We start from the raw sequence: 14,718 nt of genomic DNA on the forward strand, positions 1-14,718 counted from the left end.
GATAATCTTTCTGAAGATGAGGATTACCTAATATGTGGTACGTATCCTATTACCTACATTAAGTTGAATCAAATTTAGCTTTATACTTTGTTTTAACATTCTTAACAGTCATTCTGTCTTTTCTGAGAATCCTCTCCCCATATCCCATCTTTTTTCTACAAACAAATCTTAAAGTTTCACCAACCAGTAAAAGTATATTAAGAGTTACCAAAGCTAACATGTTTTAACCTTGATCTTGTAGTTCATTAGTCTGTAGTTTCTGACTGTTGCATTTAAGTAAATTCCGCATTTATGTTAACACCAAACACAAACCATCTGAGTCATTTCCATCAAATATTCCAGATGGCAACTAATAGATTAGATTACACTGCTGTGTTCCACCGGGGGAGAATTAAGGATTACAGAACACTCCTCATTCACTCTGCAAAAAAAAGTCAACTAATAGGAATTACAAGCATTGTACCTTTATCGTATTTAATATGGTAACAACCATCTTATCCAGACATCAACTGTGCCCTTGCCTGTTCTGACATAATGCCATTAATTTACAAGCTGTTGTATTCCTACTTATCTCTTTCACCTGCTAGTGCTATTGACTTTTCATATCCATTTGCATAGGTTACAGTTTAATGCTACAGTGCTGGGAATGAATATGTAATAGGAAAATATTAGTAAAAGGATATCCTTTTCCTACTGCTACTACTACCGTATGAAGCTGAGGGATGTACAGAGTGAGTTGCCTAATCTAACTAAATTGCCTTAGATTAGGCAACACAGAATGAAATTTATTGAATTTCAGTGAAACCAATAAGGACAGATCAAAGGAAGCACTTTTTTACACGGAGGGTATTTAACATGCAAAATATGTTGTCGTGGCTCTACAGATAACCATCAGTTTCAGCTTTCAAAGGAAAGTAACAAATTCATGGAGGTTATAAGGCATAACGGTTCATGGACAATGGCTATAAGGCATGATGATTTCATATTACCTCCCTTATTACAGACAGACTGCTTCTCTGACTCAATTGCTTATGGATAGAAGTGGGAAGTATGCTTATGCCCAATGAATTATTTTAATATGGACAAATGCTTTCATGTTGTGCATTCATTTCACTATGCAGTTCTATGACTCTTCGAGGATCATGGTTACTTTTGGTCTATAGTAGCTTACAACTGACCAAGAGTCAAAGGAACATTTAAATGTTTCTTTGAAAGGTACATAAAAGCACCTGGGTTTGCATCATGTCTCAACTAAGATTTTGTTTTTCTGCCAAATCAGATAATCTGCTAGATTGTTGTGCCCTTTATGGTGGAAAAGTCCAGAATATTGCTTGAAACCACAAAGACTGAAGTGTTATTTAAAATATTCAGAACCCTATGAAGATCTAATCTTTATTCCCTCCATTTTAATACAATTTTGTTTTTTAATATTTTCTGCCATGTAGAATGGGAGGAAGCTTTGGAACTGCATTAGAAGGGAGTATGTATATATTTTAAGAGATATGAAATATCATAGGTCAGTCAATGCTATAAGAAAGCATCCACTTTGACAAATACGCCAAATCAACTCATGCACAAATGGACATATACTGTTCATTACTTTAATACAATAAAACATGTAATGCATTTTCTCTTCAGACTTTTATTTAATGGAAATGGACTTTTCAACAATATGTGGCATGCAAAGCCGCTAATGACATTATTTGTTCAGTGTTGCTGGCAATTCTATGCTGCCAATTCAAACTAGGCTTTTTTTTTTTAAATTTGATTTATATGCTGCCCTTCTGTGGAGACTCAGGGAGCTTACAATGCTTCTATCTTTCAGGTTTTAAAGGATATCCGTGTTTGAAACAGAACAGAACAGAATAGAATAGAATAGAATTTTTATTGGCCAAGTGTGATTGGACACACAAGGAATCTGTCTTGGTGCATATGCTCTCAGTGTACATAAAAGATACGTTCATCAAGAATCATAAGGTACAACACTTAATGATAGTCATAGGTACAAATAAGCAATCAGGAAACAATATCAATATAAATCGTAAGGATACCAGCAACAAGGTTATAGTCATACAGTCATAAGTGGGAGGAGATGGGTGATGGGAACGATGAGAAAATTAATAATAGTGCAGACTTAGTGAATAGTTTGACAGTGTTGAGGGAATTATTTGTTTAGCAGAGTGATGGCGTTTGGGAAAAAACTGTTCTTGTGTCTAGTTATTCTGGTGTGCAGTGCTCTATAGTGTCATTTTGAGGGTAGGAGTTGAAACAGTTTACGTCCAGGATGTGAGGGGTCTGTAAATATTTTCACAACCCTCTTTTTGATTTGTGCAGTATACAGGTCCTCAATGGAAGGCAGGTTGGTAGCAATTGTTTTTTCTGCAGCTCTAATTATCCTCTGAAGTCTGTTTCTGCCTTGATGTGTTGCAGAACCAAACCAGACAGTTACAGAGGTGCAGATGACAGACTCAATAATTCCACTGTAGAACTGTATCAGCAGCTCCTTGGGCAGTTTGAGTTTTCTGAGTTGGCGCAGAAAGAATATTCTTTGTTGTGCTTTTTTGATGAACTTTTTGATGTTAGCTGTCCATTTTAGATCTTCCGATATGGTAGAACCTAGAAATTTGAAGGTCTCTACTATTGATACTGTGTTGTCTAGTATTGTGAGAGGTGGAAGTATGGAAGGGTTTCTCCTAAAGTCTACTACCATTTCTACAGTTTTGAGTGTGTTCAGTTCCAGATTGTTCCGGTCGCACCACGAGGCTAGTTGTTCAACCTCCCGTCTGTATGCGGATTCATCATTGTCTCAAATGAGACCGACCACTGTTGTGTCATGCAAACTTCAGTAGTTTTAACAGATGGATCATTAGGGTTGCAGTCATTGGTATACAGAGAGAAGTGGGGAGAGCACACAGCCTTGGGGGGGGGGACTGTGCTAATTGTACAGGTATTTAAAGTGTTTGAAATAGCTTGTTTTAATGTACCTGATTGGGCAACAGGGTTTTGAATGGAACAATATGCTTTTGCCAAGTTACTATAGTAGATGCATGTGTGGAGTTTAGTGGAATAAATTTATACAACACTAAAAGGAACACACCTTTTCAGTTATTAATGTTCATCATGCCCCTTTCTAGGAGTTGCCCTTCAACTGAGCAGGCACATAGCACTTTATTTGTTCTTTGTCTCTTACCTGGAAGAAGTGATAGGGAGTGAGATCATTCACCTTATGTGTCCACAGCCTGATATATTTTTGATTCAGCTCAGCTCATTTATATTTCCAAGGGGCTAAAATGCATTAGTGCTTAAAAGCAGCTTGCTCCTTTGAAGCTTATGAAGAGCTGGGGACCTCTAGTGGTTCTATATAATAGTTCTTTTATTTGGCACTACAAAGCAAGGTGAAATGTCTGGCAGGGGGAAAGATGAAAAAACATAGGGGCAGGCAAGCCCACCTTGAATAAAGTTATTGATGTTATGTACCTGATTGGACTAAGTGTAGGCAGCCCTTGGCTTATGATCTCAATTGCGCCCCAAATTTCTGTGGCTAATGGAGATAGTTAAGTAAATTTGCTGCATTTTACGATCTTTCTTGCCACAGCTGTTAAATGAATCACTGCAGTTTTAGTAACATGGTTGCTAAGTGAATCTAGCTTTCCCATTTGACTTTGCTTGTCAGGTTGCAAAAGGTGATCCCATGACCCCTGCAATCATCATAAATGTGAGTCCGTTGCCAAGCATTTGAATTTTGATCACATGACAATGGGGCTGCTGCAACGGTCATTAAGTGTGAGAAACTATTTAAAAAAATAAGTCATTTTTTTTCAGTGCTGTTCTAACTTTATGGTCACTAAAAGAACTGCTGTAAGTCGAGGACTACCTGTACAAGTTTTGATTGATCACAGAAAGAACGGTGCTATGTAGAGTGAGCCAACGCACAACAGGAATCTGACAAAATAACACTACAGCAGTATTCTGAAGAGTTGGTTTCCTGCAAAAGCAGTAATATCCATTTTTTTTTACTCTCTGTAAAATAATATGATGAGATGCTTATTCTACCTGTACTGTTTGCAGATGATCAATTTTGAAAACTCCTGTAAATCTAGGACAGAATTTGTTATTTGTGTCTTTTAAGGACCTGAGAAGATAAGTGGAGAACACAACACTTTCGTCAAAGTTGCTCAGGATGAAATGATAATCTATGCCACACCTTCTAAAAAAGGACAGCCTTTATTTGCAGGAAAAGACATCACCATGCATAGAGATGTAAAAGACAGGAGATGCAACAATTCTTTTTTGCATCTTTATTTTTGGAAAACACAGGCACATGAGATACCAAAAAGCAGCCAGCCCAGTTTCTCTCAACCTCTCTTCCCTCCCTGACTGCATGCAAGACGAGATGCCTGCCCACAAACCAGAAGCACTCAGGCTACAAATACTTTGCTTAAGTTGGACAACAGAAAGGGGGAAATAAAGGAGAGAGGGAGAGAGAAACAGAAAGGGAGAGGGGGAAGGAGGTAGAGAGAGAGAGAGAAATTAACAATAGAAAAAAGGGTAGCAAGAGTAAATCTAGCCCAGATGGAATCTATTCAGAGGACTATAACACCAGTTTTGATGTTGCAAGTATGGAGTGAAGCATAATTGTATGCAGAATGGGGGAAGATTGGACCTGATAAGCAGCTTAGGCCACAAGATCTTATACAAAATGACAGACAATCCAGCAATATCTGAATATATCCCATTGTTTCAGGCATGCCTGAAAACTGCTAGGTGTTTTGCAATAGTTCAAATTTAAACAAAATCTCAAAAAGGACAATCATTTGGTTATTTCACTCTCTCCATACACACCTCAATTGTTTTAAGGAGCTAATAGTTATTGCCTTGTAGACTACAAGTAATTTCATTTACTTTTATATTATTCCGTCTTTAAGAGTGGCTAGCCAGAATGAGTGTATAAGCACAAGGAAATAGGAGAGAAAATTCAATTGCCATTTTCTGCATAGTGTAGTCTGTAAAGAATGGCACTAGACATATCAGATCCCCTAGATTTATTTGTTGTTTGATGAGGACAAAAATCTCATTTTAACCAAGGAGATGAATACTGCTCTTTTTTCTCCAAACCCTACGTTGATATAACAGAAGCATCAGATGTAAACATCTTCAGGGAATTTTATATTTTTGGTAAGAAAAAGAACAATTCTAAGATTTTTTAAAAACGATTAGATGAAAGGAAAATAAAATCAGTATAAACATTCATGCCATTTTCTTCCCCTGCTGTCAACTGTTTCTTCTTGGCTATACATTACTTAGAAGGGGCAAATATTTTTCTTTAATACAAGTAGATCTTCTAGATCTAATCACTCTAGTCAACTGCCTTTTGATGAATGAAGTGCAAGGCATTTATGGATCTCTAGACTTTTGCCTTTACCTTCATGGCTGAACTGGCCTTGAGAAGAATTATCATCTCTAGCATTTTATTGCCCCCCCAAAAAACATATCAAAAACTATTTAATAAAGTTCTCATAAATGTTGCATCAAAGTAACCTTCCTTTCCATAGCATTTCATCACTGTCAGGTATTCCTACACTTGGCTAGACAGGGCAAAAGTTGGACCTGATAAAACAATATGGTTGTGTCTTAACAAAGTAACCTTGAATCACTGTATAGAAAATGCAGTTCTGAAAGAGATGGACCTTGGAAGTGTAAGGGCCTCCACCACTCCAGTTGAAGTATTATATAAAGTGAGCAGGGTTTCCAGATTTGCAAGAATGGCCTTTCTACTATGAAATTGCAATAGAAGGAAGTGGCATGTGCTCTTCTCTACCAAGGATTTAAGGGATTTAAGGGACAACGGAAATTAGAGCTGTGAAGGTAGGGAGAACACAACACATTAAGGATTAGCACAGACCAGAAGTCTGTTCCTGAATCTCACCTCCCCCAAATGTAGCCTAGTCCTTCTTTCAAAATCAAGTATTTTGAAGACCCTAATAATAAATCCGAATTTACATCTACAAATAGAAGAGGGCCATGCATTGATTGACATTCACTTGGTAACAAATTTATTAAATCTCTTTCTGCTCCTGCCCCCCGAAAATAGCCTTTAGGACTGTTCCTGATATGGAGTCTCTATCCCCAGTATTAAGGGTTGAACCACCATATAAATCAAGGAACTGATTGTTTTTATCAGTCCCAGTGGCCAAATAAATAAGGGGGAAAAAATCACAGCATACTTCCTAAAAGGTGTAAATTCAAGTTGTTGACTCCTCAGCCCCAAATGTAGAAGTTACTCCCCATTAACAGAACCAGCTTTGAGAGACTACACGAGCCCAAAAAGGAAGTTATATGCCAAGTTCCACAGAATGATCTAAGTGCTTGTGGCTCCAGAATGAGAGCTATTTCATACCCCTGCATTTGCACAGAACATTTTGTTTTTCTGATGCACATTTGCATACTTAAAACACACCAAGCAACATCCTTGTCAGGAATCTTAGTAAGTTATGTCTCTTCTGTGTTTCTTTAGAAAAAGCCATTTCTCCTTCACATAACAGGGCAGGAAATGAAGTCAAGGCAGAGCAAAAGCAGCACTGTTGTACTCTCACACTGGAGTTCACATTCATCTTACAAATGGAAAACCATCATCCACCAAGAATGATAGGGCAAAGAGGACCACAATTTTTGTCAGCAGAAATCCTCGCATGAACTATTCCTTTGCCAATGAAAACTGTAGGGATGCAGCAGACAATGACCTTTGCAAATATATTTAGGACAGTGTTAGGTCATATGTTCCATTTGAGGTCTCATTCAAGCACAGAAACCCTTGGGCTCTAGAATAAGTAGGAGCCTGAGTTTCAAGGATAACCATGCATTGGTTAACTAATCAAAACAAGAAGTTTTCAAGCTGCCTTATGGATAGGAAAAGGTATTTGCTGTTTAACTCATACTGGTATTGCACAGGTTTGAGGACAGTGAGGAAAAAGAGAAAAACAGAGGTAACTCAACAAAATGAAGGAAAGGTGGCCTCAAACTAGAATCTACTTGTTCTCTTGAGGGGAATGCTCATTTCCTTTTCCCTTAATCTATTCATAGTGTGAATATACTGAAAGTCACATTTGAGACCTAAAACCTTCCCTCTTCTCCATAAGGCACAGGTGTCATGTCAGCGCTGGAAAAGAGCCTAATTTGGAACGCTGACATCAGGATATCCAAGAGGAAACCATGATTTGCTTTATCCCTGAATTGCTTCTTCCTCTGTCTCCCCACACCCTTTCACCTCTGATTATCTACCTAGCAGAGTCCTGAGTTGCCCTTTCTTAGGACTTAGTCTCAAAACCTTCCTCGGTGCATACAAGTCCCTTTGGGTTTTTCTTTGGGGGCAAAATACTTCAGTACCTGCACCTCACATTTAACAGGAAGGGACATGGGTTATATCGCAGGAGAGAGAGTAAGTGGAGTTGTCATTAGTGGTAGAAAGACCTATGATGGCTGGCTACTTCTGGGTTTGGTTTTCAGAAACCTACAGACCAGCCTCACTCGGAAGTAAGATTTAATTTGACTCATTTACTACTTCTGTACCCTGATATACTGGTAAACACTAAAGCTTCCCAGGCCAGCACGTGCTCGCTCAAGGCACTTTTCTTCTTTACTGATGCTTAGCTCTTCCTGCAGGCATTTTATGGAAGTGACCAAACCATCTAGCCTGTATCTTTTCAGATATTTCAACCAAGACCAACTGCCTTAGCTGAATCCAAGCATATCCCCTGGGAACTTAGAACCCATTGCTTTGAAAGGGACCACCTTTCAATGCCATCTCTGCCCAATGGGAGGAGAGGATGAGAGAGGAAAAAAGGGAATTCTGAGCCCGAGTGACCAGGACATTCAGTACACAGTAAATACATGCAGTTCTTTTGCAGCTTGCATCCTTTGATCACAAAGCCAAGGCCACAAACCTCTTCTTTGTGCACATGTGAACCACTGGCCATAAAGTCACTAGCCAGGCAGTGGTATGTGGGTTTAAGGTATGGCCCATAAGCTTTCCAGGAACAATTCCCGTCATTATTACTCACCTCAAAAACCAGCAAAAATATAAAGCAAGAAAACAGCCTTCAGAAGGTGGCTGACCACTGCAGCAAACTAATAAATTAAAAAAAAATTATATATCCTCAGGTAACAATGTAGAAAGAGCTTCTAAAGGGATTCAATCCCTTTCAAACAGCTCCCTCAGGCCCAACCCCAATTTGGGGAAATAGTGGCCCACAATTAGTAAAGCATCAATATTAAAAATGAGACAACTGCATTGTTTCAGTGGCTTAGAAAAATATTAAAGACGCCTGTTCTTCCAAGGCAATTTATCCACTCTCAGCAGCAGCCTGAGGATGAGGGATGGAGAGAGCTCCCTTTGGCTTGTCCTACTTCTCAAAACTTCCAGAGAAAAGCCAGTTCCAGAGAGCTCTAACTGTTCCTCTTCCCTCCTATTCTGCAGGCTATGAAGGCAATATGGTCAACTTTCCATGATCTGCTTCATGTTTGCTCTGCTCCTGCTGCCTCATCCTTGGCTGGGGGTTCCATGTAGATTGGGGTCACTGAAGAAGGTTTTTTGAATCTAGGGGGGAAAAAAATTGGTCTCGAATTACCAGTACAGAAAAGGAGATGGAAAATATTCAACAGGATGAATAACAAAATATATAAAACTGTCTTGAGGGGCAAAGTATTACAGAGTTTTCTAATCTGGTGCTTTCTAGAAGCACCAAGTCTCAACTTTAGAATTCTAAGGTATCAGTCAATGACTGAGGTCAGGGAAAATGCAAGCTGAATAAAGTGGACTGCAATATATCCATCTAACCTAGTGCTGTCTGATTTGTACCAGTCTTCCATAATATCCAACTAAAGTATCCAGTGTTTTTACATGAAAACTGAATTTGGAATATTTTGTATGTCCAAAATGTAGGGCATCTTTAGCTTTTGCCTCATCCCGCTTATCTTTTTATAGTTGCTCTATTCTATTCTCTATTACGATCCACTGAAAAGCAAGAGTGCAAAATTTATGTTGGCCCAAGGTTCACATCTGGCTTTTAAACAATATAGCACTTAGACTTATGTTCCACTTCATAGTGCTTTACAGCCCTCTCTAAGTGGTTTACAGAGTCAGCATATTGCCCCCAACAATCTGGATCCTTGTTTTACCAACCTTGGAAGGATGGAAAGCTGAGTCAACCTTGAGCCGTTGAAGACTGGGCACTGCTTTCCAAAAACTAACTTGGACAACAGTTGATTTTATGAAATGTACATGTAAATGTAATTAAAAATTATTTTAATATGATTGCTGTCCAGTTGTGAATTTAACAGTTTCTTCCTTCCGCATGTTAAAAACTGCAATTTAAGAATAACTTCTGAAAGCCTCTGGAACTACACCCAAGGATTACAAGGGGGTAGTCCCATTAGTGCTTCTTGCTCTAAAGTTCTACACAATGTCCATTTCATTAAAGAATTAAATAAGGACCAACTTGCAGCAGAGCTAAGCAATGGATAGAAGCTAATTACCCATAACAGGAGATGTCTCCATGACTCCCTTTGGGAAAAAAAATCATTTGATCTGACATTTTGCTTAAGAACATCATGTATAAAAGAGAAAGTGCCTAGCCAAATAATCTGGCGATAAGAGTCGGAGGGGAAAAAGAAAAGTTTCATACAACAATTAAGTCTAAGTTGACCCACAAGATGACTTACGAATATGGAGAGGCAGGGACTCCTACAACCAAGAAGTGATTTTTTTTCCTAAAGAGCCGCCATAGTCCTTTATGATTCCCCCGGACATCCAGATCCCAAATGTGGAGGCACTAAAAGAACAAGTTATAAGTGTCTGACAGCAAGACTGAATGAATCATGTGACTAAAGATTCAAAATCTAAACCAGTTGAGTGTTTCTAAGCAGCTTTCAGTGCTGGCTTATAATATGGTACGGCCTAAATTTGAGCAGGAATTCCTTTTCAACTTTATCATAGGCTAGGCAAGAAGTAAAGGTGGAAATTAAACAGGCTTTAATGGTGGGTTTTCTTTTTTTTTATCCTGTTATCTTTTTACCAGTTATTAAACCAAGTATTCCTACAAAATGAATTGGATTTGTACATGGCAACAGCTACTAGAATATTCTATACTTTTTAATGGAAAGTACAAATAATTCCTTCTGTAAAAGAATGGTAAATTAAGTTATGGGTGTATGAATCAATGTTAAAACTAATTTTTTTTTTTAAATAGATCTGATAGAGAATATAACTGAATGCAGGAGCTATTATTAGATTATAACTTTGTAAACAGATTTGTACAACATCTCAAGTTTATTTGCTCCTAACATAAACTTTTAACATTTACGGTAGCTTTTTTCCCTTTTTTTATGGTTTTCTAAAGTCATTAAAATTTCCAAGGCAGACAGAAGTTATTGCTTTTTAATTAGCTTATAATGTATAAGTTAAATCATGCTGTCTAAAGCGGGTAATGACTATATAACAATATGACATATTGATTTATTTTAACACTTTTTTCAACTTTCACATCGATATAAGATATTTTAATAAGTAGGTTGTCTGTCTGTCTGAAAAATACCTTGGCAAGCTGAGTCCAAGTTGTGAAATCTGCCTCCTGCTCCATCTTTATGTACATCACGTAGGTTTTTCCTTCAGTGTCTGGGACAAAAGAATCCTCACAAGGATTTTTGCTATGATCCAGAACTTCAGCCTCACTGAAGAAATGGGTGAAAATAAGATCAGAGAGGGCAAGCAGACAGGAAAGTCCATAATATGAAGCAAATGCCACATTAAAGATACAAAACAGGAACATGCAATCCAAAAAATATTAATTGGCTTTGAGAGATAATAAAATTCCTTTCTTATTTCAAAATCAAAATATTTTTAATGGGTATGCTAGTTGCCAAATTAGCCATAATGCTCTTCTGAATTCACCTTTCAGGCATTTGCCAGCATTTCATAATTCCAGTCCCAACATTTTGCACACTAGATCAGGCCATATAAAACATCCACCTCTCTATCAGTTTCAGTGATCCATTGTTTAACACATAAGGTACCTGAGCAGACGATGAACTTCAATTTCATATGCATCTTTCTTTAAACTATACAATAGAAAGAGAAATAAAAAGTCAGAACTGAAATAGAATTGCTTTACACTCTATAAAGCAGGGGTGTCAAACTCAATTTCATTGAGGGCCGCATCAGGGTTGTGTTTGACCTCGGGTGGGGGGAGGCATGGCCAGCCCAACATCACTCTTTTGGGGGGCACTTGTGCTCTGCCAGCGAAAATAGGCTCTCAAGCTCTATTTTCTGATGCGACGGCTTCCTGCAACCCTCTGTCAGCAAAAATAGAGCTCAGGAGGCTCACCCATGACTCTTGCGAGCTCTGTTTTCGGCTGCAATGGTCTCCTGCAATCCTCTGCCAGCGAAAATGCAGCTCTGTTTTCGCTGGCAGAGGCACCATGGGCTGGTTCTTTGCTGTTTCCAGGGCGGCCCTGTGGGCCGGAACTAAGCACATCAGGAAGTTTGACACCCCTGCTTTAAAGGGGTAGGATATTTTGCATACTGTAAGTCTGTCACTAAAAATGGTGGCAAAAATGGCTGATTTGCAGCAGTGCATTTTCTTCTCCCATTTCCACATACCTTCCTCTGAAAATAAGCAGTGAAATCTTAGTGGGGGGTGGGGAAGAGGAGGACTGCTCTTATTTCCATCCTTAACTTCCTGCCGATCCTCAAAACATGGTCTAAAAATATGTTGGCAAACATCAGCCATTTTGCTGCTGAAGTTCTACCAAATGATTTGTTGCCCAGAGGCCTCAACATTTGCTCCCACTTTCAAAAAAAACCCTCAGAAACAAAAGGAAATGCCAGAATCTTCTGGCGTTGGTATGTGTATGTTTGTGCTTACACAGAGCTCAAATAATAATAATCGAGGGAATGGCAGATAATGACTGCAGAGATAAACAAGCCCAGTAAATGCTGCAGCTACTAAGGCAGGCACTGTTAATCGCAAATCTTCCACCCCATTCTTTTTTGTAAAGGCATTTTATAGTCATGCAGCTATTGCTCAAATATGATATACAATTTGAAGTGCTATTTATTTATTTCTTTGTTTGTTTGTTTGTTTTAATGTACACTCAAGTTTTCCATGACAAAATGTTTTCCCCCCTGCAAATAATACACACGGAAGTCTCTATTAAACCATTAACCAGCTGCACCAAACTAATTATTCTTATATTTCTGCTCTTCTATTTTTATTCCATTCTTTCTTCTTGTTCCTTGTGCTCATGAAGTGATATGAAACATTTATAGATGCATATTTGTTTGAACCAAACGAGAAGCTGCCAAGAGTCAATCACTGAATTATAATTTTTACAAGTCTACTTTGGTTGGACATTAGTAAATAGTCCCAGTCCCTCCATTAGTCCAAATCCTTGCTCTCTGAAAATGGTAAGGGAATTTAATTTCTGTCCTGACAGGGTTTCCTGTCAAGAGTATTATATTAGGGTTGATCTTTACTTGCTCATGTTCCTCAAGTTCTCTAGTATGGCTACATTCATATTATTATTTATTTATTTATTTGTTTGTTTGTTTGTTTGTTTGTTTGTTTATTTATTGTTTTTCATATTTCTATGCTGCCCACTCTGAGGACTCTGGGAGGCTTACACCAAAGACAGTATACTAAATAGCATATTGCCCCCAACAATCTGGGTCCTCATTTTACCCACCTCGGAAGGATGGAAGGCTGAGTCAACCTTGAGCCGGTGAGATTTGATCCGCTGATCTGCTGAACTAGCAGTCAGCAGAAGTAGCTGCAGTACTGCACTCTAACCACTGCACCACCTCGGCTCAGGCAACTCATATTAGTGAGTTGCCTACACAAGAAAGCTTATGGTTAAGTCAGAAGGTGTCCATGTTAGCTTGTTCTCCATATTCTCTACGTACTGAACTTACCTCTCCACATTCTTAAGCTGTACATTGGGGACTGTGTTGAACTTGTGCTTTTTGAAATAGGCTTCCTGGGAAAATATGAATGAAAAAAAAAAGGTGGTTTCAAGTATCATTTACCCTAGCCTTCCACTTTTTCCTCCAAAGTACAGCAGGGAGAGCACCATGGATACTGCTGCTGCATACAAAGATTTGCAAGGAAAATATTTTCCATCATATCCGAAGAAGAACAACTGCAGCTAAACCATCTCATTTGTTTCATAGATAAGGCAGCAATCACTGGGGAGAGCTGTACTTAGTGAACAAATTGCTGAGTTTTGCTTATCAATGTTTGAATAAAAGGACAAATTGCAAACATTGGGATTAGGGAATAAAGCAACTGAAGATGATATTGATTGCTTTCTTGGGTCAGTTAGTCTAGTCTTCTATTCTATTACCTAAAACAGTTACTCGATTTTTTCTGAGTGCTCACAAGCAAGCGGGCTTCTTCCATCCCACAAGATGAAATCTACTTTGCCCATCCAGAGAAATTTCATTTACTTATAATGGCCTTTGAATACTAATATGGGAGACTAGCGTAGACTATTTAAAAAAAACCACCTTCTCCTCCTTCCAAAATTATGCTGCCATTAGTAGACATTGTCTGAAAGGCAAGGAAGCACTTGAAACTGAACAATCTAACTGTGCTTCTTCTCCAATTGAATCCGCTCAACACCTACACAGGCTATTTTGTGAATAAATAAGGGTATGAGGAGGAGCTACTATTTCTGTATTTGAGTTTAGCAGGGTCACTCACATGGAAGTAGCCATTCATGTTGAGGCCAACAATGCCAAAGTGATACGAACGGGACACGTCTGGGATGAGGCATTCACGGCCTTTCCGCTGTTCTGGCATGCGCATCCACATGTCCCAGTCCCAAAGCTGAGAGAAGAAAGCAGGCAAAATACAACACGGAGAAGAAGCTTTTCTCGGAGAGCAACTTATTTTGCTGCAGCCACCATAAGCATTTTGTACTGCATTAAAACCCCCTTGAAGATAACTCAACCCAAGTTTCAGATGTAGGCTCTTATTTCTCAATTTTGAAAATGGAATGTATCCTGGCACTAATGCTCAAGAGATTTCCGTTCCAACGCATACTTTATATGTAAGCATAAAATCTGGACGAAATGGGAATACTTTTTGTTGTGTTTGATTTCAGTTATTTTCTTTGGCATTAAAAGTCGGGCCATTTTAGAATCCCTGACTAATGTAATTATATAGCATTAGTTTAGGCATTTGCTGGTCATATAATGGTCCTTGATTTTAAAAAAAATAGTCTGGATATTATAGAGTTGGAAAATGGCAAGTCAATGCCTTTTCTTTCTTTTCCCCCTTTTCTTTCCCTCACTTTTCTCTTTCTCTTTCCCTTCCCTATTTTTCCTATTATTTACTTTTGCATTTTTTTGTATGCTACATTATAAACTAATAAAAACTAATAAATGGGAGAAAATGGCAAGTCGCTGAGCTTATTGAAAAAAACCTAAATGCTTCAAAAATGCATTTCCCCTTTTTTCTAATGCTTTCGTTGTTCTTGTATGTTCCACATTTTTTTTAAACACCTGCATGTGATATTTAGATTGCATGAACAGTTGGGAATGATGTGAAGTTGTTAGAAAATACATAAGCATGCATGACCAAATGTTATTTAAGTATGTTAATTGTTAGATCTGTATTAAGCATTCTCAATTGCTTTGCCAAGGCCAATAAGGAAAATGACTTC

At 38.3% G+C, this 14,718-nt stretch overlaps 1 protein-coding gene across 2 annotated transcripts in view; it reads right to left on the bottom strand.

The window, feature by feature from the left end:
• Positions 1-4,205: 4,205 nt before the first annotated feature.
• Positions 4,206-14,718, bottom strand: part of POMGNT1 (protein O-linked mannose N-acetylglucosaminyltransferase 1 (beta 1,2-)) — a 35,441-nt gene continuing 24,928 nt past the window's right edge. For both annotated transcript variants that reach the window (XM_034414995.3, XM_034414996.3), the window contains exons 17-22: positions 13,755-13,880; positions 12,965-13,029; positions 11,068-11,112; positions 10,590-10,725; positions 9,718-9,827; positions 4,206-8,593 (exon numbers count right to left, since the gene is read on the bottom strand). In XM_034414995.3, the coding sequence (XP_034270886.2) occupies positions 8,512-8,593; positions 9,718-9,827; positions 10,590-10,725; positions 11,068-11,112; positions 12,965-13,029; positions 13,755-13,880 (564 nt within the window). In that variant the 3' untranslated portion in view covers positions 4,206-8,511. The remainder of the gene's footprint in view (positions 8,594-9,717; positions 9,828-10,589; positions 10,726-11,067; positions 11,113-12,964; positions 13,030-13,754; positions 13,881-14,718) is intronic.

The sequence above is a fragment of the Pantherophis guttatus genome, chromosome 3, assembly GCF_059756535.1.
Source record: "Pantherophis guttatus breed Tessera chromosome 3, ASM5975653v1, whole genome shotgun sequence".
Classification (NCBI taxonomy): domain Eukaryota; kingdom Metazoa; phylum Chordata; class Lepidosauria; order Squamata; family Colubridae; genus Pantherophis; species Pantherophis guttatus.